The sequence below is a fragment of the Rhinoderma darwinii genome, chromosome 1, assembly GCF_050947455.1.
Source record: "Rhinoderma darwinii isolate aRhiDar2 chromosome 1, aRhiDar2.hap1, whole genome shotgun sequence".
NCBI lineage: Eukaryota > Metazoa > Chordata > Amphibia > Anura > Rhinodermatidae > Rhinoderma > Rhinoderma darwinii.
Genome location: NC_134687.1, coordinates 131,489,841 through 131,516,498, shown reverse-complemented (window position 1 = coordinate 131,516,498; position 26,658 = coordinate 131,489,841). Strand labels below are relative to the sequence as shown.

General features: G+C 42.0%; 1 protein-coding gene across 1 annotated transcript in view; it reads left to right on the top strand.

The window, feature by feature from the left end:
- The window catches only part of REELD1 (reeler domain containing 1), a 119,405-nt gene that overhangs the window by 69,436 nt on the left and 23,311 nt on the right, over positions 1-26,658 (top strand). Inside the window, exons 3-4 of the mRNA XM_075848072.1 lie at positions 10,036-10,258; positions 24,610-24,743. Coding sequence (XP_075704187.1) covers positions 10,036-10,258; positions 24,610-24,743 — 357 coding nt within the window. The remainder of the gene's footprint in view (positions 1-10,035; positions 10,259-24,609; positions 24,744-26,658) is intronic.

Genomic DNA, 26,658 nt, shown 5'->3' with positions numbered 1-26,658 from the left:
ATAATAGTACTGGAGTGTTATAAGAGGAGCGGCTGATATCAGTCACATATGATGTAATGTCTCTGGAGGATATAATAGTACTGGAGTGTTATAAGAGGAGCGGATGATATCAGTCACATATGATGTAATGTCTCTGGAGGATATAATAGTACTGGAGTGTTATAACAGGCGCGGCTGATAACAGTCACATATGATGTAAATGTTTTGGAGGGTCTCAGCACTGGAGATATGAGCTGTCTGTGTGTAGCAGTGCTGTGTGTGTGTGTGTCTGTGTGTAGCAGTGCTGTGTGTGTCTGTGTGTAGCAGTCCTGTGTGTGTGTGTCTGTGTGCAGCAGAGCTGTGTCCTATTTTTGTGCAGCGGAGTATGCACGGGCGCCGCTGATCTTCCATAGCCGCTTATCAGCTGTTTTGAAGAATCACAAATCCCCCCAAACATGCAACTAGGCCACACACAACCCCACCCCACTGTTCTTTTTTATGCAACACGTTTTTTAAAAACGCTTGCGTAAAAAACTAACGGCTCGCTTTCCCATTGATGTAAATGGGAAGCATTTTTCACGTGTTTTGTTACGCGTTTTGTGTGCACTTTTTGACGTATATAGTTAGGACTCTCATTGACTATGGGAACATTTGGCGTGTTTTACGTGCAAAGGAATTGACTCAACATTTCTCTCTTTACACAACACGTTTTTTAAAAACGCGTGTGTAAAAAAGCGTGTTGTATGTACTAGCAGCGCACTTTACCAATGATGTAAATAAAACGTAATCAAGCGTTTTTTTGGCACGTAAAATGCGCAAAAAAAATGTGTCAAATACACACCGTGTGAACCTGTCAACTGAAAAGTCATTCACTTCACTTTCATCATTCTAAGGGTATGTTCACACGCAGTGTTTTCAGCCATTTTTCGTAGTCGTAGTCGACTCCGCTATCGATTCCGTCGGAAAACCGGCAACCTGCCGGAATGGTGACGAACGGAAACCATTAGCGATGTTTAGGTCACCATTGAGATCAATGGTGACTGAAACGGAAGCTGTGCTGTCACTTTCACTTTCCATTGCGGGGTTCACCCGACGGAAACCTCCGACGGAACCCCGGGACGGAAAGCGAACGGTGATGTGAACAGGCCCTTACTCGCATAACTCATTCGATATTCAATAATTAACCATGTGTAGTGAATATCGCCAATTAACCAGCTTCAGCAGGATGCTGTCCTCAGGTAATAAAGTTGGAGCGTCGCACGTGACGCGGAGATGCGGAAACATGAGATCCGATAAAAACAAGGCTAGAATCCAGTACAGCGTGCGCCTGTAAAATCATGATTTTATTAGCAAAATCTTAAAATCGTATACAGAAAGAACCGCTTATATGTTTGAGGCTTTCAGAGCCTTTACTCATAGCATGGAGTATACTAGCCTGAAACGCATAAGGTGTTCATCCTGAATGCGATTTTAAGATTTTGCTAATAAAAGCCTGATTTTACAGGCACACACTGTGTTGGAGCCTTGTTTCTATATTCGATAATTAGTTGTCAAAATCATTAAATCTCATTGGTGTGAATTCTTATTTCCACAAAAATAACTTGTTTTAACATAAAAATCTGGGCAAGAGCAAAACGTATACCTTAACATAAACATTGTTTGTGGGTTTTGTAGCAAGCTATGCTGTTCAATATTTCTATTAGGACATATATGCCAACCATAGTAACAAAGCTTGACATTTCTGTGAGTATAAAACAATGTCTCTGTCTGTCAAGCACACTGTGCAACTGTATCCTGTCCCTACTACAGTCCTGGCCAAAAGTTTTGAGACTGACACAAATTTCAGTTTTCAAAGTCTGCAGTTTCAGTTTTTATAGTGCCAATTTGCATTAACTCTAGATTGTTATGAAGAGTGATCAGATGAATAGAAATTAATTGCAAAATAATTTCTTGCCATGAAAATTAACTTAATCACAAAAACCCAATTTCCCCGGCATTTCAGCCCTGCCACAAAATGACCTGCTGACATCATTTCAGTGATCTTCTCGTTAGCTCAAGAGAATGGGTTAACAAGGACAAGACAGCTGATATAATCAGCATGACAGAGTGATTAGAGCGGACTTCTTGCTTTAAAGAGGCTCTGTACACTCATACACTCCTCTGTACAATGCCCACTTGGTCTAAAGTAAAAACACGCCCACTTGGGCATTAAGAAACTAATTAGCATAAAGCTAAAATCGCTCCTAACGTGGTAAAAATAGATCGTTTTTCTAAATAAAAACCACTGCTGTCACCTACATTATAGCGCTGATCTCCTTATGTAGGAGATAGGGCACTTATAATGTGGTGACAGAGTCTCTTTAAAAGGGGGATGATGCTTCAAATCTTCTGTTAGCCATGGTTACCTCCAAGGAAACACGTGCAGTCCTCATTGCTTTGCATCAAAAGGGCTTTACAGGCAAGGACATTGCTCCTTGTAAGATTGCCCCTAAATCAACCATTTATCGGATCATCAAAAACTTCAAGGAGAGCGGCATCAAAAACTTCAAGGAGAGCGGTTCAACTGCTGTGAAGAAGACTTCAGGGTGCCCAAGGACATCCAGCAAGTGCCAAGCCCATCTCCTAAAGAAGATTCAGCTCTGGAATCATTTCAACACCAGTGCAGAGGAATACGTTTTAAATATCAGGAGACTGCATAAGGATTTCTACCTATGTGCTCTCAGTTTGGCCCCTGAAACTATAAGAAAAGGTTATCACTATTGAATATTCTCCAAAAAGCTATGGACAAACGCCATTTATCCAAAAAACTATTTGGAGGTCTTTTGATTCCGGAAGCGGCGGTTGTCACAATATATTTACTTCACAAAATTCGCAAGAATCTGCAGAACCCGCCTAGAAGGCCAATTGTCTCCGGCTGTAATAACATCTGCGAACCACTGTATTAAAGAGGATGAGCTTGTCTTCCTTCAGATGGATAGCTAAAAAAAAATCTTCTGCAAATACCTCACTCCATGGAGAATCAGTTCATCCACCACATTTGATTCAGAATATTCCTGTTGGCCAATTCCTATGGGTTCTGAGGATGTACTCTAATGATGAGGGCTTTGAAGAACGGGCTTCTGATCTAAAGAGAAGATTCCGGGAAAGGGGATATCTATAGGTTAAATAGCATTCTTTTGACTTACCATTACCATTTCTGGAAATAACATCCTCTGGACTTTAACTCGATGGACTTGGATATATTGAAGACAAAAATGTGGTTGTCACAGCACCGGAGAAAGATGTAAAAATACTGGGTGCAAGCCTCAGAGGGACCCAATCTAAAGTCCCACAGCAGGCATCCACTGACAGAATAGAGACGAGGCAGCACTTCCAAAATACATAGGGATTTATTCACCCACCTGTGCGACGTTTCAGTCCAGTCGGACCTTTCTCAAGCATGCTTGAGAAAGGTCCGACTGGACTGATACGTCGCACTGGTGGGTGAATAAATCCCTATGTATCTTTGATATATTGAAGATCTTGTTGTAATAAGATGGGAGATTTGGAGCACAGGCACAGATGACTATCTTCAAATTCTATATATATTCTACTTATAAAAATAAAACCTATTTACTAATGCTAAAAAATATGTTTGGATCGTGTATATACTATATATAGGGGTTGAAGGCACTATTGTGCTGCATTATGCACTAGGATTTATTATTCTTATTGTGGATATGATTTGCATTGACATGTCATGTTTTTAACATGTTATGTACAGTTAGGTCCAGAATTATTGAACAGTGACACAAGTTTTGGCATTTTAGTTGTTTACCAAAACATATTGAATATGCAGTTAAATAATCAGTATGGTTTTAAAGTGCAGACTTTCAGCTTTAATTTGAGGGTATTCACATCTTAATTTGAGGAAGGGTTTAGGAATTACAGCTCTTTAATATGTAGCTGCCCCTTATTCAAGGGACCAAAGGTAATTGGACAACTATCTCAAAAGCTATTTAATGGGCTGCATGGGCTATTCCCTTGTTAATCCATCATCAATTAAGCACGTAAAAGGTCTGGAGTTGATTCCAGGTGTGGCATTTGCATTTGGAAGCTGTTGCTGTGAACCCACAACATGAGGTCAAAGGAGCTCTCAATGCAAGTGAAACAGACCATCGTTAGGCTGAAAAAAAAATGAAGAAATCCATCAGAGAGCTAGCACAAATGTTAGGAGTGGCCAAATGAACAGTTTGGTACATTCTTGAAAAAAAAGAGCGCACTGGTGATCTCGTGAACTCCAAAAGGCCTGGACATCCACGGAAGATAACAATGGTGGATGATCGCAGAATCCTTTCAATGGTGAATAAAAACCCATTCACAACATCTACCCAAGTGAAGAACACTCTCCTGGAAGTCGCTGTATCAGTATCTAAGTCTACCATAAAGAGAAAAAGGGAAAAAAAAGAGTACACAGTGCCACATGGTGCAAGATAAACTTGATTTATAAGGTAGAACAAATATAAAGGAAGGTGATGGCGCTCACCTTTACAGGTTGTACAAGTCAGGTACAACACTGATGTAAGCATGTAAGGATTTTAACAAACAGCTGCTGCTCCCCAATCCAGATGCCGGTAACATGGAAACGTGGTACCGCAATGTAATGGTAGAATTGGAAGAAAAATGTATGGATATACATGGGAGCGCTACTAGTAAGTAAACGGTTAACAATGGTAAATTCCTTGATTTATTAAATATAGGCAACACGTTTCGACACAGGACATGTGTCTTCATCAGGCCAAGGAAACCTGACGAAGACACATGTCGTGTCGAAAAGCTTTGCCTATATTTAAGAAATCAAGGAATTTACCATTGTTAACGTTTACTTACTAGTAGCGCTCCCCTGTATATCCATACATTTTTCTTCCAATTCTACCAGACCATAAAGAGAAGACTTCATGAGAGCAAATACAGAGGGTTCACGAGAAGGTGCAAACCATTAATCAGCCTCAAAAATAGAAAGGCCAGATTAGACTTTGCCAAACAACATCTAAAGAAGCCAGCCCAGTTCTGGAACCGCAATCTTTGGACAGATGAAACTAAGATCAACCTGTACCAGAATGATGGGACAGTTAACCAGAGTAAAAACGGGCCTGATGAAGACGCCGGTCCGGCGTTGAAACGCGTAGCCTCCCTTGTGTTATTAAATACTCTTGAACTTATGCTTGTCCAAAGCCGTGACATTGATGTTTCTAGCAGCACTTCTTGTCCGTTTTTACTCTGATTAACTATTCCTTTGAAAACAAACTCCATTTGATTGTGTTTGGACCCGACAGCAGCTTTCATGACACCTAACAGTGTCCATATTTCAAGGTGAGCACTTTTTGTGTAATTAGTTGCTCCCTTGTTATCCTGCTTTTATTTGCACTATGTGGCGCCGTGTCTCTTTTACTCTCTTTTAGTTCAGAATGATGGGAGGAAGAAAGTATGAAGAAGGCTTGGAACGGCTCATGATCCAAAGCACACCACATCCTCTGTAAAACATGGTGGAGGCAGTGTGATGGCATGGGCATGCATGGCTGCCAAAGACACTGGGTCACTAGTGTTTATTGATGATATGACTGAAGACAGAAGCAGCCGGATGAATACTGAAGTGTTCAGGGATATACTTTCTGCTCAGATTCAACCATAAGCAGCAAGGTTGATTGGACGTTGCTTCACAGTACAGATGGACAATGACCCAAAACATACTGTGAAAGCAACCCAGGAGTTTTTTAAGGCAAAGAAGTGGAATATTCTGCAATGCCCAAGTCAATCGTCAGATCTCAACCCGATCAAGCATGCATTTCACTTGCTTAAGAGAAAACTTAAGGCAGAAAGACCCACAAACAAGCAACCACTGAAGACAGCTGCAGTAAAGGCCTGGCAAAGCATCACAAAGGAGGAAACCCAGCGTTTGGTGATGTCCATGGGTTCCAGACTTCAGGCAGTCATTGCCTGCAAAGGATTCTCTACAAAGTATTAGAAAAAAACATTTAATTTATGGTAATGTTAATTTGTCCAATTACTTTTGAGCCCCTGAAATGAGGAGGCTTTGTAGAAAAATGGTTGCAATTCCTAAACGTTTCACAAGATATTTTTGTTCAACCCCTTGAATTAAACCTGAAAGTCTACACTTCAATTGCATCTCAGTTATTTCATTTCAAGTCCAATGTGGTGGCATGCAGAGCCCAAATCATGAAGATTGTGTCACTGTCCAAATAATTCTGGACCTAACTGTATGTGCATGTCATATATTATATTAGATTCCAACGGGTCATAGTGGAATATAATATGTTAAACTAATGTTTTTTTGTGTATTTATTTTTTATTCACATCTGCACTTGTGTACTAGGTCACCATTTCACTGTGTCTTTGTTCGGATAATAACTTTTGTTTAATATCATCATTATTATTCCTCTCTTTTGTTATATAGATATAAAGCAGTGTAATGTCCCTTATGATGACCTGAAAATTTGGTTTTGTGAATTTGAATGAATGATTTATGATATATGCATATTATCCACTTCATATGCATGGATCTGTCTTTTTATGTTTTCTTGTATTATGTACACACATAATATCATGTTTCCCTATATTATTTATTTAATTGCTCACTGATATATGAAATTACATTTCACAAACTTTTTATTTATTTATATTTGGTATTCATCTAATCTTTTGTGCCTGTTCTATCTCTCCATGCTAAAATATATATATATGTATATATATATATATATATATATATATATATATGTGCCAATAATGCGTGCCATGTATAGCGTTCCACCACTGGATGTAAAAAGGCTTTACGCATGCACTAAAGTATTGATCAATTACCAGTTCTCCAGTTATTCATCTGTAATTGCTTTCAGAACATGCACGGTAGGCCAAAGGCGTCACTGGACGTCTGAGGTCAGTACTGACGTAATCTTAACTGTGCCGGCGTCCCTAATATTGTGGTTACATTTGTACTTCTTTCAGTTTCCCCTTGAGCCGCTGTACATGATGCTCGCTGTGGCTGTATAAACATTTCTTCTCTATGATTGATCAAACTATTATGTGATTGGTTAACATTAGTTTAAAGAGGCTCTGTCACCACATTATAAGTGGCCTATCTTCTACATAATGTGATCGGCGCTGTAATGTAGATTACAGCAGTGTTTTTTTATTCAGAAAAACTATCAATTTTGATGGAGTAACGACATATTTTAGATTTATGCTAATGACTTTCTTAATGCCCAACTGGGCGTGTTTTTACTTTTGACCAGTGGGCGTTGTGGAGAGAAGTGTATGATGCTGACCAATCCAGCCAGGACGCGATGTCTATTCACAATCCCGACACTTTGGTAAAGTTTATGTGGGACTTAATGACAGCAAGCGTAATCTCGCGACATCACGCTGTAAATGACAGCTTTTTCCAGCATGATGGAGCGCCATGTCACATGGCAAAAGTGATAACTAAGTGGCTCGGTGAACAAAACCTTGAACTTTCTTGTCCATGGCCAGGAAACTTCCCAGATCTCAATCGCATTGACCTGTGGTCTATCCTCAAAAAGTGGGTGGACAAACAAAAACACAGTAATTGTGATAAACACCAAGCACTGATTAGGCAAGAATGGGTTGCCATTATTTAGGATTAGGCCCAGAAGCTGATGTCCAGCATGCCAGGGCGAATTGCAGAAGTCTTGAAAAAGAAGGGTCAACACTGTAAATATTTAAGAGAGTTTTTGCATAAACAATGTATTTGTCAATAAAAGTTTAAAAAGCTATGAAATGCTTATAATTGCACTTCAGTATACCATAGAAACATCTGACCAGGGGCATTGCTAGGGTCTTAAAAGATCAGGGGCACAAGCCCCGAGACATATATGTAACCCCCCGCCCCCCCCCCCCAAATGTAACTTTTTTTTACATATATATCGGAAATAGCATATCTATAAGGCTAAGGTCCCATGCACACGACCGTGCCCGTAATTATGACCTGTTTTTACGAGCCGTGCTCCCATTTTAAAGTATAATGTCCTATTTTTTTCAGCAGGTTTCTACGACACGGGCACCGTCTCGTAGACATACGGGAAGGTGTCCGTCGGCCATAGAAATGAATGGGCCCGTAATTAAGCGCGATTTTACGGCCGTGTGCATGGGGCCTTAGGCTCCTATAGCTATACTGCTGGAGAGAATTGGATGGATTGTCTCAGCAGACAGTATCACACATGATAGGCTTAAATACATGGCCCCAGCAGACAGTATAATACATGATAGGCATAGGGATCATTCAGACGAGCGCGAATCTCGTCCGTGTGCAGCACACAGACACACGGACACATTGATTTCAATGGGGCTATTCAGAAATGCATGAAACTCACTGCATGTCCTAGTCGCCCATTGAAGTCAATGGGTGCATGAAAACCCTGGACAGCACACGGACGTCATCCGTGTGCTGTCCATGTTTCACGCATCAATTACATTTTAAAAAAAAGTGATTGCAAGTGCGTGAAAAACACACCACGCGCAAAGCACACTAATGCAAAACGCACACGACCAGATTTACGCACATTTTTTATGCGTGTAAATCTGTCACACTTGTGTGAATGTAGCCTTAGATACAGGGCCTCAGCTGTAAAGTATCCTTGTACTAACCCACAGGGGCAAATTTGGCATTTCTGGGGCCCCAAGCAAAGTTATGTCTCAGGGCTTTAATCAAAGACACCTGTAGAGCGTTCTCCACACAGTGCCCCATGTATATAGTGTCACAAACCCCCCTGTATGGTTCCACACTAAGTCCCCCTGCCATACATCCCCCTTGTAGACAGTGCTATGCAGTCCCTTGAAGGTAGTCCCACATACCCTCCTTGTCTCAGCAGACCGTATCACACATGATAGGCTTAGATACATGGCCCCAGCAGACAGTATCACGCATGATAGGCTTCGATATAGGGCCCAGCTCGCTGACATTGCAGCTCCAGCGCTGGACCCAGGAAAGGGAAGTATAATAATTGTTTTGCTTTTGTTATTTGTTACAATTTTTTTTGTGTGTTTGTGGTTTTTTACAGGTTCGGTTGTTGGACTATTTCGGATTCGAGGACTACTTCGTTGACGGCTTTTTTTATTCTCAATAAAATGGTTAATGAGGGTTGTGTGTTTTTTTTTATTTCAATAAAATATATTTTTTATGTCCTTATATTTTGTAAAACTTTATTACTACCACCTTAGTAATGACCGCTGGCTGATTGACAGCGGCCATTACTAAGGCAGGGCTTACTGTTAGCCGGTGCAGAGGCTAACACTAACCTCCATTATTACCCTGGTACCCACCGCCACCAGGGGTGCTGGGAAGAGCCGGGTACGATCCAGTATCCGACCATTTGTAGGGATGGTCGGGCACTGGGGTGGCCGAAGGCTGGGAAAGGCCAGAAACAGTGGCCTGTCCCACCCTGGTAATTATAGGCTGCTGTGTTGTATCTGGCTGGTCATGAAAAGTGGGGGGGGGGGGCCATGTTGTTTTTTTCCAATTACTTATTTAAAAAACAAATAAATAAAAATGTCGTGGTCCCCCATTTTTCATAACCAGCCAGATATAACATAGCAGCAGGAGCAGCCAAGCATTACCAGGGTAATTACAGAGATTTTGCTTCTGACTTCAATTGGATTAAACAGCAATTTAAAAAGCTGCATGTAAAAAAAATGCAGTAGTAAGGGCAGAATGCTTCCCAATATATTTGCAGAAGCAAGACCAATCTTCATAATTTCATAAGTGAATAGAAATAGTCCAAGAAGACATATAACCAAATAAGTATTGAGATAAGTTTTCACTAAGATCCTTTTTAAATCTAATTTTAGGATTTTTCTGAAGATCTGATAGAACTCACTGTGATAACTATTCAGTAATGCAGAAAATCAGATGTGGAAAATACATCTTCATGGGAAAGTATTTGACCCCCAATATACTGTTCACTGGGTCATAGTTTACTGAGATCTTGGGCGATTATGAGCTGAAATATTGAGGTTTTTAATGCTTTGCTATTTCCCCTGCAGTTACTTTGAGAAGTACAAGAGATTTCATGGGCTTTCTCCTTCAAGCTCGCCAAGTATCGAATGACCAAGTAGCTGGGTCTTTTGTCTTTATTCCACCTGGCTCCAAACTACTGCGCTGCTTTGAAGATGGAGACACTGTGACCCATTCAGACAAGTCCTTGAAAAGAAATCTGTCCTTTGTGTGGAAGTCACCAGATCAGCCTGTGGGAGACATTAAATTCTTGTGAGTGTGCACAAGACATATTTGGTCTTAATATTTTCATGTTAATAGAAGCAACCTTAGGAAGGAGTTCTTGTGATTTATACCATATTATTGATTATCAACTGCTATCTGGTTTTTAAAGAAAAAACAAAACACACACACACACACATATATATATATATATATATATATATATATATATTTATTTATTTATTTATTTATTTATTTATTGTAACATTGTGTTAACTCAAGGGATCGCCGTCTCTTGGGTTAGACGGCCACTTCAGACACAACAAGAACACAGTCCAGTCCAGACAAATGAGGTGCAACTGGCCGCAACCAGTTTTATTTGTTCTTCAGGCAGTTAAAGAAACAACATAAACAGGTACAAAATAAAATCCTAGGCTGTCTGGCCACTAACTACACATAAGAGGTGCTAACTCAAGAGCGCTGATCCTAGTGCTAAGATTCTTTAACAAAAAAACACGTTGCTTTATTCACAGCAGTTTTTGTCCCAGGAGCAGAGAGACCAGCATGTAAACTCTCTGCCTTTTTAACCCCTTAAGGACGCAGCCTAGTTTTGGCCTTAAGGCTCAGAGCCCATTTTTCAAATCTGACATATTTCACTTTATGTGGTAATAACGTCGGAATGCTTAAACCTACCCAAGCGATTCTGAGATTGTTTTCTCGTGACACATTGGGCTTCATGATCGTGGTAAAATTTGGACGATATATTCAGTGTTTATTGGTGAAAAATTGCATTTAAATTCTGAAAAATGCAATTTTTTCAAAATTTTCTCTACATTTTGCATCTGCTTGTAAAACAGACGGTTATACCACCCAAAATAGTTACTAGTTCACATTTCCCATATGTCTACTTTAGATTGGCATCGTTTTTTGAACATTCTTTTATTTTTCTTGGACGTTACAAGGCTTAGAACATAAACAGCAATTTCTCATATTTTTAAGAAAATTTCAAAAGCCTTTTTTTTAAGGTACCTCTTGAGTTCTGAAGTGGCTTTGTGGGGCCTATGTATTAGAAACCCTGATAAAACACCCCATTTTAAAAACTAGACCCCTCAAAGTATTCAAAACAGCAGTTAGAAAGTTTTTTAACCCTTCAGGCATTTCACAGGAATTAAAGCAAAGTGGAGGTGAAATTTGCAAATTTCATTTTTCTTGCTGAATTTCAATTTTATAAATTTTTTTTCTGTAACACAGAAGGTTTTACCAGAGAAACACTACTAAATATGTATTGTCCAGATTCTGCAGTTTTTAGAAATGTCCCACATGTGGCCCTACTGTGCTCGTGGACTAAAACACAAGCCCCAGATGCAAAGAAGCACCTAGTGCATTTTGAGTCCTCTTTTTTATTAGAATATATTTTAGGCAGCATGCCAGGTTTGAAGAGGTGTTGAGGTGTCAAAACAGTAGGAATCCCCCAATAGTGACCCCATTTTGGAAACTACACCCCTCAAGGAATTCATTTAGGGTTGTTGTTACCATTTTGACCGCACAGTTTTTTCACAGCACGTATTTGAATTGGGCTCTGAAATGAAAAAAATGTCATTTTTTCCAATAAAATGTCATTTGTGATCAAAATTTCTTATTTTCACAGGGAACAAAATACCCCATTTTGTTGCCCAATTTGTCCTTAGTGTGGCAATACCCCATTTGTGGTGATAAACTGCCGTTTGGGCCTATGGGAGGGCTCAGAAGGAAAGGAGCGCTATATGTTTGTTGGAGTCCAGATTTTGTTGGATTGGTTTTCGGGTGCCATGTCGCATTTGCAGAGCCTCAGAGGTATCAAAGCAATGGAAACCCATCAGAAGTGACCCCATTTTGGAAACTACACCCCTCAAGGAATTCATTTATGGTTGTTGTTAGCATTTTGACCACACAGTTTTTTCACAGCACCTATTTCAATTGGGCTGTGACATTAAAAAAATGACATTTTTTCCAATAAGATGTAATTTTTTACCAAAATTTCTTATTTTCACAGGGAACAAAATACTCAATTTTGTTGCCCAATTTCTCCTGAGTGCATCAATACCCCATTTGTGGCAATAAACTGCCGTTTGGGCCCATGGGAGGCCTCAGAAGGGAAGGAGCGCTGTGTGTTCTTTGGAGTACAGATTTTGCTGGTTTGGTTTTCGGGTGCCATGTCGCATTTGCAGAGCCCCAGAGGTATCAAAGCAATAGAAACCCACCACAAATGACCCCATTTTGGAAACTACACCCCTCAAGGAATTCATTTATGGGTGTTGTGACCATTTTGACCCCATAGTTTTTTTACAGAACTTGTTTGAATTGGGCTGGGAATGAAAACAAAATTATTTTTTTCAAATAATATGTAGTTTTGGCTGAAAATTTCTTATTTTCACAAGAAACAAAATACCCCATTCTGTTGCGCAATTTGTTCTGAGTGCCGCAATACCCCATTTGTGGTGATAAACTGCCGTTTGGGCCCATGCGAGGGCTCAGAAGGAAAGGACCACCATTTGGCCTACTGGGGATTTTCTAGTGCGAAGTCATGTATGCAGAAGCCCCTGAGGTACCAGTACAGTTGAAACCCGCAAGAAGTGACCCCGTTTTAAAAACTACACCCTTAAGGCATTCATCTAGAGGTGTAGTGAGCATTTTGACCGGAGACCTACACCCCATAAACTGTAATGTGGGTTCTCCCGGGTATGGCAATACCCTACATGTGGCTGTTATCAGCTGCCTGGACACACAGCAGGGCCCAGAGGGGAAAGACGAGGGGGGATAAGCTGTGTGGAGTGCATCAGGGTAAGTAAAATTGGGGTAAATTATAAACCAAGGGATGTATGATAAATTTTAAAACACTTTCATACAGAGCTCTGGTTATTCGGGACAGGTGTCACATTGATATATTGTGTCATCCATTATCGCCCTCTTATAGCAGACTTTGCACCTCTTTTGACTTTTTCTCTTCTTGCCAGTTTGGGGAACTTGTCCTGGAAAGTGTTGCCCTGGTACAATGCGTGTGGGCTCGCTTCCAGAAGTACTGGGTGCCCCCCCTTCTTGGTCCCTAAAGATTAGGTTCTTGATAATCACCTCTTGAAATTCCAGGAAAGTTCCCGTCTGGCCTGCACATCGACGTAGCATGTACGCATTGTACAATGCCATCTGTATGATGTGCCCGGCCAGCTTCTTATACCACACCGCATGGCGCTGTAGGGCTTCAGGGCTTGATCTTACAAGTCCATCCCTCCCATGTACCTATTGTAGTCCAGGATGCAGTATGGTTTGGGGGTGGCCTTTCCTTCATATATCCTAAACCTGTAGGTATACCCTGATGCACTCTCACAGCTTATACATCTTCACGCCATACCTTGCCCTCTTACCCGGCAGGTACTCGCGGAATTGAACCCTCCCTTTAAAATGTACCAGGGACTCATCAATAGAAATACACTTCTCGGGGGTGTATGCTTGGGAAAACCGGGCACTGGAACGGTCTAATAGGGGTCTCCGTTTATACAAACGGTCAAAACTGGGGTCATCTCGGGGTGGGCACGGCTTATTATCAGTATAATGTAAGAAGCAAAGTATTGCCTCATTTAATTATTTTTTTAGGTTCCAGTTCAGTTCTGAAGTTGCTTTGAGGGGCCCATATATTAGAAACCCCTATCAAATACCCCATTTTAGAAACTAGACCCCTCAAAGTATTCACAACAGCATTTAGAAAGTTTATGAACCCTTTAGGTGTTTCACAAAAATTTAGAGCAAAGTAGAGGTGAAATTTACATTTTTTTTTTGACAGAAAATCCTCTTTATACCATTTTTTTTATAACACAAAAGGATTTATCAGTGAAACGCAACTCAATACTTATTGCCCAGATTCTGCCGTTTTGAGAAATATCCCACATGTGGACCTAGTGCAGTAATGGACTGAAGCGCCGGCCTCCGAAGCAAAGGAGCACCTAGTGGATTTTGAAGCCTCTTTTTTATTAGGCACCATGTCCGGTTTGAAGAGGTCCTGTGGTGCCAAAACATTGGGAACCCCCCAAAAGTGACCCCAATTTGGAAACTAGACCCCTTGAGGAATCCATTGTAGTTTTCTTGGGGTGCATGCAGCTTTTTGATCAGTTTTTATTCTATTTTTAGGTGGCGTGGTGACTAAAAAACAGCAATTGTACGATTGGTTTTTTTTTCGTTTTTTTTTACAGCGTTCACCGTGCGCTATAAATGACATATTCACTTTATTCTGCGGGGCGATACGATTACGGCGATACCAGATGTTTATATTTTTTTTTATGTCTTATGGCGTTTGCACAATAAAATACGTTTTGTAAACAATCATTCACTTTTTGTGTTACCATGTTCTAAGAGCCATAACGTTTTTATTTTTCAATCAATAAAGCCGTGCGAGGACTTATTTTTTGCGTAACGAACTGTAGTTTCAATCAGCACCATTTTTAGGTACATGCGACTTTTTGATCTCTTTTTATTCCATTTTTTGGGAGGTGAGGTGACCAAAGAATTGTGATTGTGGTTCGGTTTATTATTATTTTATTTTACGGCGTTGACCATGCGGGATAAATAATGAAATAATTTTGTAGTTCAGGCCGTTACGGACGCGGCGATACCAATTATGTATAGTTTATTTGTTTGTTTATATATTTTTATTAATAATAAAGGACTGAAAAAGGGGGATTTTTACTTTTATTACTTTTAAATCTTTTATTTTCTTATTTTTACACATCTTTTTTTAACTTTTTTTTCACTTTATTACTTTGTCCCACTAGGGGACATGAGGGCAGGAGGCCCTGATCGCTATTCTAATACACTGCACTACATGCGTAGTGCAGTGTATTAGAACTGTCAGCTACTCACTGACAGCAAGCATTGTTGTCAGGACCCACTAGGCTTCCGTCTATGGCATAGCCGGACGCCATTGTTTGGTGTCCGGTTGCCATAGTCACCATCGCCGGCCGCTATCGCGTAGCCGCCCGCGATGGTAGCTTAACCCCTAAAAAGCCGCGATCTCTATAGAACGCGGCTTTTAAGGGGTTAATCAGCGGGGACACAGCGATCGGTCCCCGCTGTAGGAGCTGTGACAGCTGCTGAACAAGACAGCAGCGTCACAGCTCCTGTATGTGTCGGGAGGACGGCCGAAACGGCCGTTACTCCCGAGACGTACTATTACGGCATGGAGCGCGAACGATACAGCTGCCATGACGTAATAGTACGTCAAGGAGCGGGAAGGGGTTAAAGCACACCTCAGCCTTAGCAGGTAGATAGCCACAATAATCCGAAACACCCGGAGTGGCTAAATGGAGTGGGAACCCACCCAACTCTCCGTACTCCAACAGTCAGGCCCTTTTCTCGGGTTTTACATAAAGTCCTTGAGCAGGAAACACAGTTTCCTTGCTGCAAAAAACCCTGGCTGCTTTTTAAAACATATAAGACAGGAACCTGGGTGAAATGTAGACTCCTTCAAACACTTTTCACCTGGTCCTGTCACAATATATATATATATATATATATATATATATCGGGGTTTTTTGTTACACAGAGGGACCTGTGCTCTTCAATTTCTCCATTGACCCCCTTTAATATGACAAATATATGAGACCTGCAGGCTGTTTGGCTGAATGTATTCTTTAGTCTATAAAAAATAGCCTGGATCCCATAAACGGGATCATTAATCACTAATTCAAGCAGGAATATATATATATATATATACACTACCGTTCAAAAGTTTGGGGTCACCCAGACAGTTTTGTGTTTTCCATGAAAACTCACACTTATATTTATCAAATGAGTTGCAAAATGACTAGAAAATATAGTCAAGACATTGACAAGGTTAGAAATAATGATTTTTATTTGAAATAATAATTTTCTCCTTCAAACTTTGCTTTCGTCAAAGAAGCTCCATTTGCAACAATTACAGCATTGCAGACCTTTGTCATTCTAGCTGTTAATTTGCTGAGGTAATCGGGAGAAATTTCACCCCATGCGTCCAGAAGGCCCTCCCACAAGTTGGATTGGCTTGATGGGCACTTCTTGCGTACCATACAGTCAAGCTGCTCCCACAACAGCTCTATGGGGTTGAGATCTGGTGACTGCGCTGGCCACTCCATTACAGATAGAATACCAGCTGCCTGCTTCTTCCCTAAATAGTTCTTGCATAATTTGGAGGTGTGCTTTGGGTCATTGTCCTGTTGTAGGATGAAATTGGCTCCAATCAAGCGCTGTCCACAGGGTATGGCATGGCGTTGCAAAATGGAGTGATAGCCTTCCTTATTCAAAATCCCTTTTACCTTGTACAAATCTCCCACTTTACCAGCACCAAAGCAACCCGAGACCATCACATTACCTCCACCATGCTTGACAGATGGCGTCAGGCACTCTTCCAGCATCTTTTCAGTTGTTCTGCGTCTCACAAATGTTCTTCTGTGTGATCCAAGCACCTCAAACTTTGATTCGTCTGTCCATAACACTTTTTTCCAATCTTCCTCTGTCCAATGTCTGTGTGCTTTTGCCCATATTAATCTTTTCCTTTTATTAGCCAGTCTCAGATATGGCTTTTTCTTTGCCACTCTGACCTGAAGGCCAGCATCCCGGAGTCGCCTCTTCACTGTGGACGTTGACACTGGCGTTTTGCGGGTGCAATTTAATGACGCTGCCAGTTGAGGACCTCTGAGGCGTCTATTTCTCAAACTAGAGGCTCTAATGTACTTGTCTTGTTGCTCAGTTGTGCAGCGGGGCCTCCCACTTCTCTTTCTACTCTGGTTAGAGCCTGTTTGTGCTGTCCTCTGAAGGGAGTAGTACACACCGTTGTAGGAAATCTTCAGTTTCTTGGCAATTTCTCGCATTGAATAACCTTCATTTCTAAGAACAAGAATAGACTGTCGAGTTTCACATGAAAGCTCTCTTTTTCTAGCCATTTTGAGAGTTTAATCGAACCCACAAATGTAATGCTCCAGATTCTCAACTAGCTGAAAGGAAGGTTAGTTTTATAGCTCCTCTAAACAGCAAAACTGTTTACAGCGGTGCTAACATAATTGCACAGGTGTTTTCAAGTGTTTTCTAATCATCCATTAGCCTTCTAACACAGTTAGCAAACACCATGTACCATTAGAACACTGGAGTGATGGTTGATGGAAATGGGCCTCTATACACCTATGTAGATATTGCATTAAAAACCAGACGTTTGCAGCTAGAATAGTCATTTAGCACATTAACAATGTATAGAGTGTATTTCTGATTAATTTAATGTTATCTTCATTGACAAAAACTGTGCTTTTCTTGCAAAAATAAGGAAATTTATAAGTGGCCCTAAACTTTTGAACGGTAGTATATATATATATATATATATATATATATATATCTCACACACACACACACACACACACACACACACACACACACACACACACACACACACACACACACACACACACACACACACACACACACTATATGTAAAAATGTATTGGGACACCTAGGCACTACACCTGCAGGAGCTTTTATGACATCCTATTCTAAACCCATAGGCATTAATATGGAGTTGGTCCCACCCTTGCAGCTGAAAATACTTCCACTCTTCTGGGAAGGCTTTCTACGATTTTGGAGTGTGTTTGTGAGAATTTTTTCCCATTCATTCAGAAGAGCATTTGTGAGGTCAGACACTGATGTTGGAGGAGAGGGCCTGGCTCGAAATCTCCTTTCTAGTTCATCCCAAAGGTGTTAGAAGGGGTTGAGGTCAGGGTTCTGTGTAGGCCAGTCAAGTTTTCCCACACCAAACTCACCCAACCATGCCTTTATGGACCTTGGTTTGTGCACAAGGGGCACAGCTGGAACAGAAAAAGGCCTTCCCAAAACGGTTCCCAAAAAGTTGTCTAAATTGACTTGGTATACTGAATCATTAAGATTTCCCTTCATTGGAACCAGGGGTTCTAGACCAACCCCTGGAAAAACAACCCCATAGAAGTATTCCTCCTCCACCAATCTTTACAGTTGGCACAATGCAGTCAGGCAGGTAATGTTCTCCTGGTATTCTCCAAACCCAGATTCTTCCATCAGACTGCCAGATAGGGATGGGTGGTTCACAGAACACATTTCCACTGCTCCAGAGTCCAGTGGTGGCGTGCTTTACACCACTCCACCCGACGCTTGGCATTGTGCTTGGTGATGTAAGTCTTGCATGCAGCTGTTTGTGTAAATGATCTGCCAGACACAGCTTCTGTGTCGACGCCCGTGTTTAGTCAGTCTGCACCTGCTCCTAAGTCTGATCGAGTGACCCCTCCTTCTACCAATCAGGCTGGGAGGCTGAGGAGTGGGAGAGCCTATCACAGCCTGGCCAGACGGAGCTAGCTCCCGCCCTCTGTCTATTTATACCTTCACTTCCTGCTCCTCCTTTGCCTGTGATTCTTCTGTTTCCTGGCTCTGCTGCTGCTTGAACTGTTTGTCCCTGCTTCATTTTGACCCTGGCTTACTGACTACTCTCCTGCTATGCGTTTGGTACCTCGTACACTCCTGGTTTGACTCGGCTCGTTCACTACTCTCGAGCTCTGCGTTTGGTACCTCGTACACTCCTGGTTTGACTCGGCTCGCTCACTACTCTTGTTGCTCACGGTGTTGCCGTGGGCAACTGCCCCATTTCCCTTAGCTTCTGTGTACCCTTGTCTGTCGTGCACTTATTGAGCATAGGGACCGTCGCCCAGTTGTATGCCGTCGCCTAGGACGGGCCGTTGCAAGTAGGCAGAGACTGAGTGGCGGGTAGATTAGGGCTCACCTGTCTGTCTCCCTTCCCTGTCATTACATAATCACAGGCCTATATACCTTTTCTACCCTGGTCCCTGACACAACTATGGACCCCCTTGAGACCCTGGCTCAGCAAATGCAGGGCCTCTCCCTACAGGTCCAAGCCCTGGCTCAGAGGGGCAACCAGCATGATGCTACCCTGGTAGTGCCCCCCACCTCACCTCTTGAACCCCACCTCAAGTTGCCTGACCGGTTCTCAGGGGACCGGAAGACCTTTTTCTCCTTTCGGGAGAGTTGTAGGTTCTATTTCCGTTTAAAGCCCCACTCCTCAGGTTCTGAGAGCCAGCGAGTGGGTATAATTATGTCCCGGCTCCAGGACGGGCCCCAAGAATGGGCCTTCTCCTTGGCTCCTTACGCCCCTGAACTTTCCTCTGTTGATCTTTTTTTTTCTGCTCTCGGGCTCATATATGACGAGACTGACAAGACTGCCTTTGCCGAGAGTCAGCTGGTGACCTTACGTCAGGGTAAGAGACCCGTTGAGGAATGCTGTTCTGATTTTAGGAAGTGGTGTGTAGCTTCTCGGTGGAATGACCCTGCCTTGAGGTGCCAGTTTAGATTGGGTCTGTCGAACGCCCTGAAAGACCTGTTAGTTAGCTATCCCTCTTCTAACTCCCCAGATCAGGTTATGGCTGTAGCGGTACGTCTTGACCGACGTCTCAGGGAACGACGACTTGAACGTTTTGGTGCCTTCTCCTCTGACCCCCCCCAAGATGGCTCCCGAGGTTCCGTTGCTTCGTTCTTCCACGGAAAACTCGGATGAACTTATGCAACTTGGGGCCTCCGTGTCTCCCCAACAACGTAGAGAGTTCCGCAGGAAGAATGGTCTCTGCTTCTACTGTGGGGATGACAAGCATCAAGTGAACAACTGTCCTAGGCGTAAGAATAAGCAGCCGGAAGAACTTCCACGCCTAAGTGATCATCGGGGAGGTCACTTGGGCACACAGGTATTTCCCGTAAATATGAAACCTAATAAAATCTTGCTTCCCTTTCAGGTCTCTTTTGGTGGTAGGTCTGCTACCGGCAGTGCCTTCGTGGATTCAGGGTCTTCTGCTAATATTATGTCTGTGGAATTTGCTATGTCTCTAGCTATGCCATTGATTGACTTGCCTAAACCTGTCCCGGTAGTGGGTATCGACTCCACTCCTCTTGCTAATGGTTATTTTACGCAGGGTACCCCTGTTTTTGAACTCCTTGTTGGCTCTATGCATTTGGAGCAGTGCTCTGTACTTGTGATGCAGGGATTATCGTCCGATTTGGTTTTAGGCCCTCCCTGGTTGCAGATGCATAATCCCACGTTTAATTGGAATACTGGGGATCTTACCAAATGGGGTAATGAATGCATGACATCATGTTTTTCTGTTAATTTAATTTCTCTCCCTGAGGAGGTGAACACTCTACCTGAGTTTATTCAGGACTTCGCTGATGTTCTTTCTATAAAGGCCTCCGAAGTGTTACCTCCTCATAGAGAATACGATTGCGCAATCGATTTGGTACCAGGAGCTAAGCTCCCTAAGGGTAGGATATTTAATCTCTCTTGTCCCGAACCTGAAGCCATGAGAGAGTATATCCAGGAATGCCTGGCCAAGGGTTACATTCGCCCCTCTACTTCTCCGGTAGGTGCTGGCTTCTTCTTCGTAGGGAAGAAGGATGGTGGTCTTAGGCCGTGCATTGACTACTGAAACTTGAATAAGGTCACTGTAAGGAACCAGTATCCCCTTCCTTTGATTCCTGATCTCTTCAATCAGGTTCATGGGGCCCAATGGTTCTCTAAGTTTGATTTACGGGGGGCTTATAACCTTATCCGCATCAAAGAGGGGGATGAGTGGAAGACTGCGTTTAACACGCCCGAAGGTCATTTCAAATACCTCATCATGCCCTTTGGGTTGTGTAATGCTCCTGCGATCTTCCAGAATTGTATAAATGTGCGAAGGCATTTGCGCCGAAACGCGCGTTGGGGCGGACTTCTTGCTGTGCACTCCACTCTGGCACCTATCATGGGTATGCTCAATCATTGTTACTTACCTTAAATATTGTTCCAAACTGTCAGCACTGTCTATTTCCTGCTGTTACTTTTATACGCATTTTGTTACCCACCTGTACACCATTTTATATGGTAGATATATACCTTACTTTGTGTAACTTTTGCGGGCAATATACAGTTTGCAGACGCATACAGTGTTAGGCTATGCCATCATTCACATATACTCTTTACTTACATGGTATATTTATCTTGTGAGTTGCACGGCTTGTATGTCCTTTTTAACCTGTTGATTTGTGGATTCTTTTTTAACATTGCATATTTATGTGTCATCTTGAATAAAGTATTTTTCTATTTTTCGTACATCCTTTGTCTATTACCAATGCTAAGACGTTAGCTACCTTGTTTGTCAAACACATTCTGCGTCTCCATGGGGTTAATGTCAATATTGTTTTTGACAGAGGGGTACAATTTGTTTGATTGTTTTGGAGAGCCTTCTGTAAAAAGTTGAAGATTGATCTCTCCTTCTCCTCTGCCTTCCATCCTGAAACTAATGGCCAAACGGAGAGGACTAATCAGTCTCTAGAACAATATTTAAGGTGTTTTATCTCTGACTATCAATATGATTGGGTCTCCTTCATTTCCCTCGCCGAATTTTCCCTTAATAACCGGGTCAGTAACTCGTCAGGGGTCTCCCCCTTTTTCTGTAATTTTGGGTTTAATCCACGGTTCTCCTCCGTTTCACCTGGTGGTTCCAACAATTCTGAGGTAGATGTCGTTCATCGGGAACTGTGCACAGTCTGGGCCCAGGTTCAGAAGAACCTAGAGGCGTCCCAGAGCATACAAAAGACTCAGGCAGATAGAAGACGTTCTGCTAACCCCTTGTTTGTGGTCGGGAATCTGGTGTGGCTGTCTTCAAAAAATTTGCGCCTTAAAGTCCCGTCCAAAAAGTTTGCTCCCTGGTATATAGGGCCATACAAGGTCATTGAAGTCCTTAACCCTGTCTCCTTCCGACTGGAGTTACCCCCGTCTTTTCGAATACACGACGTATTTCATGCCTCCCTCCTGAAACGCTGCTCCCCGTCCTTGGCTCCCTCGAGGAAACCTCCGGTCCCTGTTCTCACCCCTGATGGGGTAGAATTCGAGGTGGCCAAGATTGTGGACAGCAGGATGGTCCAAGGCTCTCTCCAGTACCTGGTCCATTGGAGAGGATACGGGCCTGAGGAGAGGACTTGGGTACCCGCCCGGGATGTTCACGCTGCAGTATTGCTCAGGAGGTTCCATCTTCGGTTCCCCAATAAGCCAGGTCCACCTAGAAAGGGTCCAGTGGCCCCTCATAAAAGGGGGGGTACTGTAAAGGATCTGCCAGACACAGCTTCTGTGTCGATGCCCGTGTTTAGTCAGTCTGCACCTGCTCTTAAGTCTGAACGAGTGACCCCTCCTTCTACCAATCAGGCTGGGAGGCTGAGGAGTGGGAGAGCCTATCACAGCCTGGCCAGACGGAGCTAGCTCCCACCCTCTGTCTATTTATACCTTCACTTCCTGCTCCTCCTTTGCCTGTGATTCTATTGTTTCCTGGCTCTGCTGCTGCTGCTTGAACTGTTTGTCCCTGCTTCATTTTGACCCTGGCTTACTGACTACTCTCTCGGTACCTCGTACACTCCTGGTTTGACTCGGCTCGTTCACTACTCTCGAGCTCTGCATTTGGTACCTCGTACACTCCTGGTTTGACTCGGCTCGCTCACTACTCTTGTTGCTCACGGTGTTGCCGTGGGCAACTGCCCCATTTCTCTTAGCTTCTGTGTGCCCTTGTCTGTTTGTCTGTCATGCACTTATAGAGCGTAGGGACCGTCGCCCAGTTGTCGCCTAGGACGGGCCGTTGCAAGTAGACAGGGACTGAGGGGCGGGTAGATTAGGGCTCACCTGTGTCTCCCTTCCCCGTCATTACGGTTTGGCCATGGAAAGCCATACCATGAAGGTCCCAGTGCACATTTTTTTCACTTATGTTAATGCCATAGGAGGTTTGGAACTCTGCAGTTACTGAGTCAGCAGAGCGTTGGCGACTTATGCAATTTGCGCCTAAGCACTCAGCGACCCTGCTCTGTAACTTTACATGGTCTGACACTTCGTGGCTAAGTTGCTGTGGTTCCTAAATGCACTTTGCAATAATACCATTCACAGTTGATGATGGAATATCTAGGAGGGAAGAAGTTGAACTGAATTGTTGCAATGGTGGCATCCTATTACAGTACCGTGCTGGAATTCAGTGAGCTCTTTTGAATGACCCGTTCTTTCACAAATGTTTGTAAGGGCAGACTGCATGGCGAGGTGCTGGATTTTATACACCTGTGGCAATGGGACTGAATGAAACACCTGAATTCAATGATTGAGAGGTGTATCCCAATACTTTTGTTCATATTGTGTGTGCATACTGTATGTATGTATATATATATATATATATATATATATATATATATATATATAAAATTATTATTTTATTCTTAGTTTGCAAAGTAATTATTAAAAAAAAAAATAGTTACATTTATTTATTCTTGAAAAGAGATGTCTAAGTGGGCACATAAATTGGTATAAGTATAAATGGCTTATTCAAAAAATATGACGAGAAGCTGTCACATGTAATGTCCCCTCATATGAGGAGGCAAAAAAGGGTCAATGTTCAGGGGTGACAAGTGTTGTTTACTGTAAAAATGGTTAAATCTGTGGAATAGTCACCTCAGGAGCTGGTTTTAACAGATGGCTTTAAAAAAAGTAAAAAAAAAAAGGCTTAGACAATTTTTTAGAACAAAGCAACATAGGCTCAATGGGTTGGACACTCTGGATCTTTATGCAGAAAAACGCCAATTTCAGTATGGGGTTTGCACTACACCTATGATATTTCATGGACTCTTGTCCTCTGCTTTCACCCTCTTTGTCAAGAGCTTGTTTGGCTCCTTTGCATGTGAAGGCCGTGTTCACATCATGAAAACTTTGTCAGGATTTAGGCGTGAAATTTGTGCCTAAATCCTGGCGGAATCCAGTAATATTCTAACGACAATGCATGTTTTGTACCCCATTCACACGCTCAGTAAAATATCCAAAGGGAATAATGAATGCACTATGGATTTTAAAATTGACATCTTGTTGATTATTGCCATAGATTCCAAGCTGAAACGCGGCAGATTAGTTTGATTCATTTACATTTGGGCTAATTCACATGCTGATCCACTGGTCGATCCAATGCAGAAATGCCTGCTGCATATTTTCTAAAAGATGAACTCTGGCAAATCTGTGCCCCGTGAACTCTGGCCTAACTAAATCACCTACACTCATCATGCTGTTCTAGTGATGATGTAGATAGTAATGGGGCTGAATAGTTATGCGTTTAATTGTTTTGTGTTTAGTAATTGAAATGAATTAGACTACTAGATTTCTTATCACTTGCTACATAATAAAGGATTATGAGTTTTCTGAGTTTAAAAAAGTGTACCAATAAAATACAAACAAAAGAACAAATTTAAAAAAAATACGAGTTGAATTGAAATGTGGGCAACGTTATTGTGGCAAAATAAAAATGTATCATTACTTTTTTTCTTTTTTACAGTGTATCGGTAGTTCAGTCATACTTTGTTTATTGGGCACGAATTGAATCCACTGTCATGTCCAGCAATGTGCGTAACTGGACATCAGTGAACCAGGAAATAAAAGTATCAGACTTGGAAACATCTTCTTTAACAAGTAAATTTTTTACCATATGTTGGACTATTTAATAATAAAACTGCTAAAAGCCATGTATTAAATTAGATGTTCATAGGCTCTGTTCACATTGTGTCTTTCATTTACGTTTGACTGCCATGTTAAAAAAAAATGTATATCGAACGAAATAGGAACAATTAAGCAGACTATACTACCCTATATAGTAAAAACAAAGTATATGAACATATACCTGGCAGGGAATGCAAAATAGACATCTTTTTGGCATCTCTCAGGTCTATAGGGCTCTATGGATATGTTCTCCCAACTCATACGCTGATTGTACACACCGAGCATTGTGTGAACAGGGACTCACCAAGCTCAAAGTTCTAGTACACCATGTCAGTCTGCAGCTTTCCTGACATGATTGGAATTACAGAGGTTGCAGACCACTGTAGTACATATATAAAGACATATGCATTCCTTTTTATGGTACCTAGAATTGGCGTGCACTTTGAGCTTGTTCACAACAAGCAACATTGAGAAAGTGAAAATGTGTGAAGCCTTACCTCTGTGGTGTTTAGTTTAGCTACAATCTATACAGATATATAGATACAACTTCCACAGAAGTGGAGGGCTGTGGTCTTTCTTTCTTGGATTGATTGGTTATCAGGGAGAACTCACAGACTTAGATTTGAAGGGTTTCTATGACTGGGAGACAGATATTAGCCCCAGAGGAGCAAATATGCCAGACTAGAGGTAGCTTCTTCTTCTTGTATCAGAAACTTAAAGAGGCTCTGTCACCAGATTATAAGTGTCCTATCTCCTACATAATGTGATTGGCGCTGTAATGTAGATAACAGTGGTTTTTATTTTGAAAAATGATAATTTTTCAGCAAGTTATGAACAATTTTAGATTTATGCTAACTAGTTTCTTAATCGCGAGATCATGCTGTTCTGTCACATACACCCACGTTAACTTTACTGAAGTGTCTTGAGAGTGAATAGACATTGCCTCCAGCCAGGATGTGATGTCTATTCACACTCCGGACACTTCGGTAAAGTTATTGTGGGACTTACTCACGGCACAGCGTGATCTTGCGAGATCATGCTGGGCTGTTTGATTAAGTCCCACAGAAACTTTACCGAAGTGTTGGGAGTCTGAATAGACATCACATCCTGGCTGGAGGCAATGTCTATTCACTCTCAAGACACTTCAGTAAAGTTAATGTGGGTGTATGTGACAGCACAGCGTGATCTCGCGAGATCAGGCTGTGCTGTGAATACAAATGGACATGAATGGAGAAAAGTGTATGACGCTGATTGGTCAGCGTCATATACTTCTCTTTACAACGCCCACTTGGTCAAAAGTTAAAAAACGCCCAGTTGGGCATTAAGAAACTAATTAGCATTAATCTAGAATTGTTCATAACTTGCTCAAATATGATCGTTTTTCAAAATAAAAAAACACTGCCGTTATCTACATTACAGCGCCAATCAGATTATGTAGGAGATAGGGCACTTATAATCTAGTGACAGAGCCCCTTTAAAGGTGTTGTCCCATGAAAGCCATTTATCACCTATCCACAACACTCGGCTGTTTCCATCGGCCCCATAGACATTGAATAGAGTGGCAGGGCCCATGTTTGACCACCACTCCAATCAAACTCCTCCTCATAAAGGGGGGCTAGAGACCCAAGTTTTATTGATCATTGGGTGCCCCAGCAGTGAGGCCCCCAGCAATCACATTTATCGTGGATAGGTGATAAAAGTCCTTCTTGGGATAACCCCTTTAAAGAGGCTCTGTCACCAGTTTAGAACTTCCCTATCTCCTACCTAATCTAATAGGCGCTTTGATGTAGATAACTACTGTTTTTTTTATGCAAATTTTTTCTAAATGCCCAACTGGGCGTTCTTTTTCTATTTATCAAATGGGCGTTGGTGACATCGCCTCCAGCCG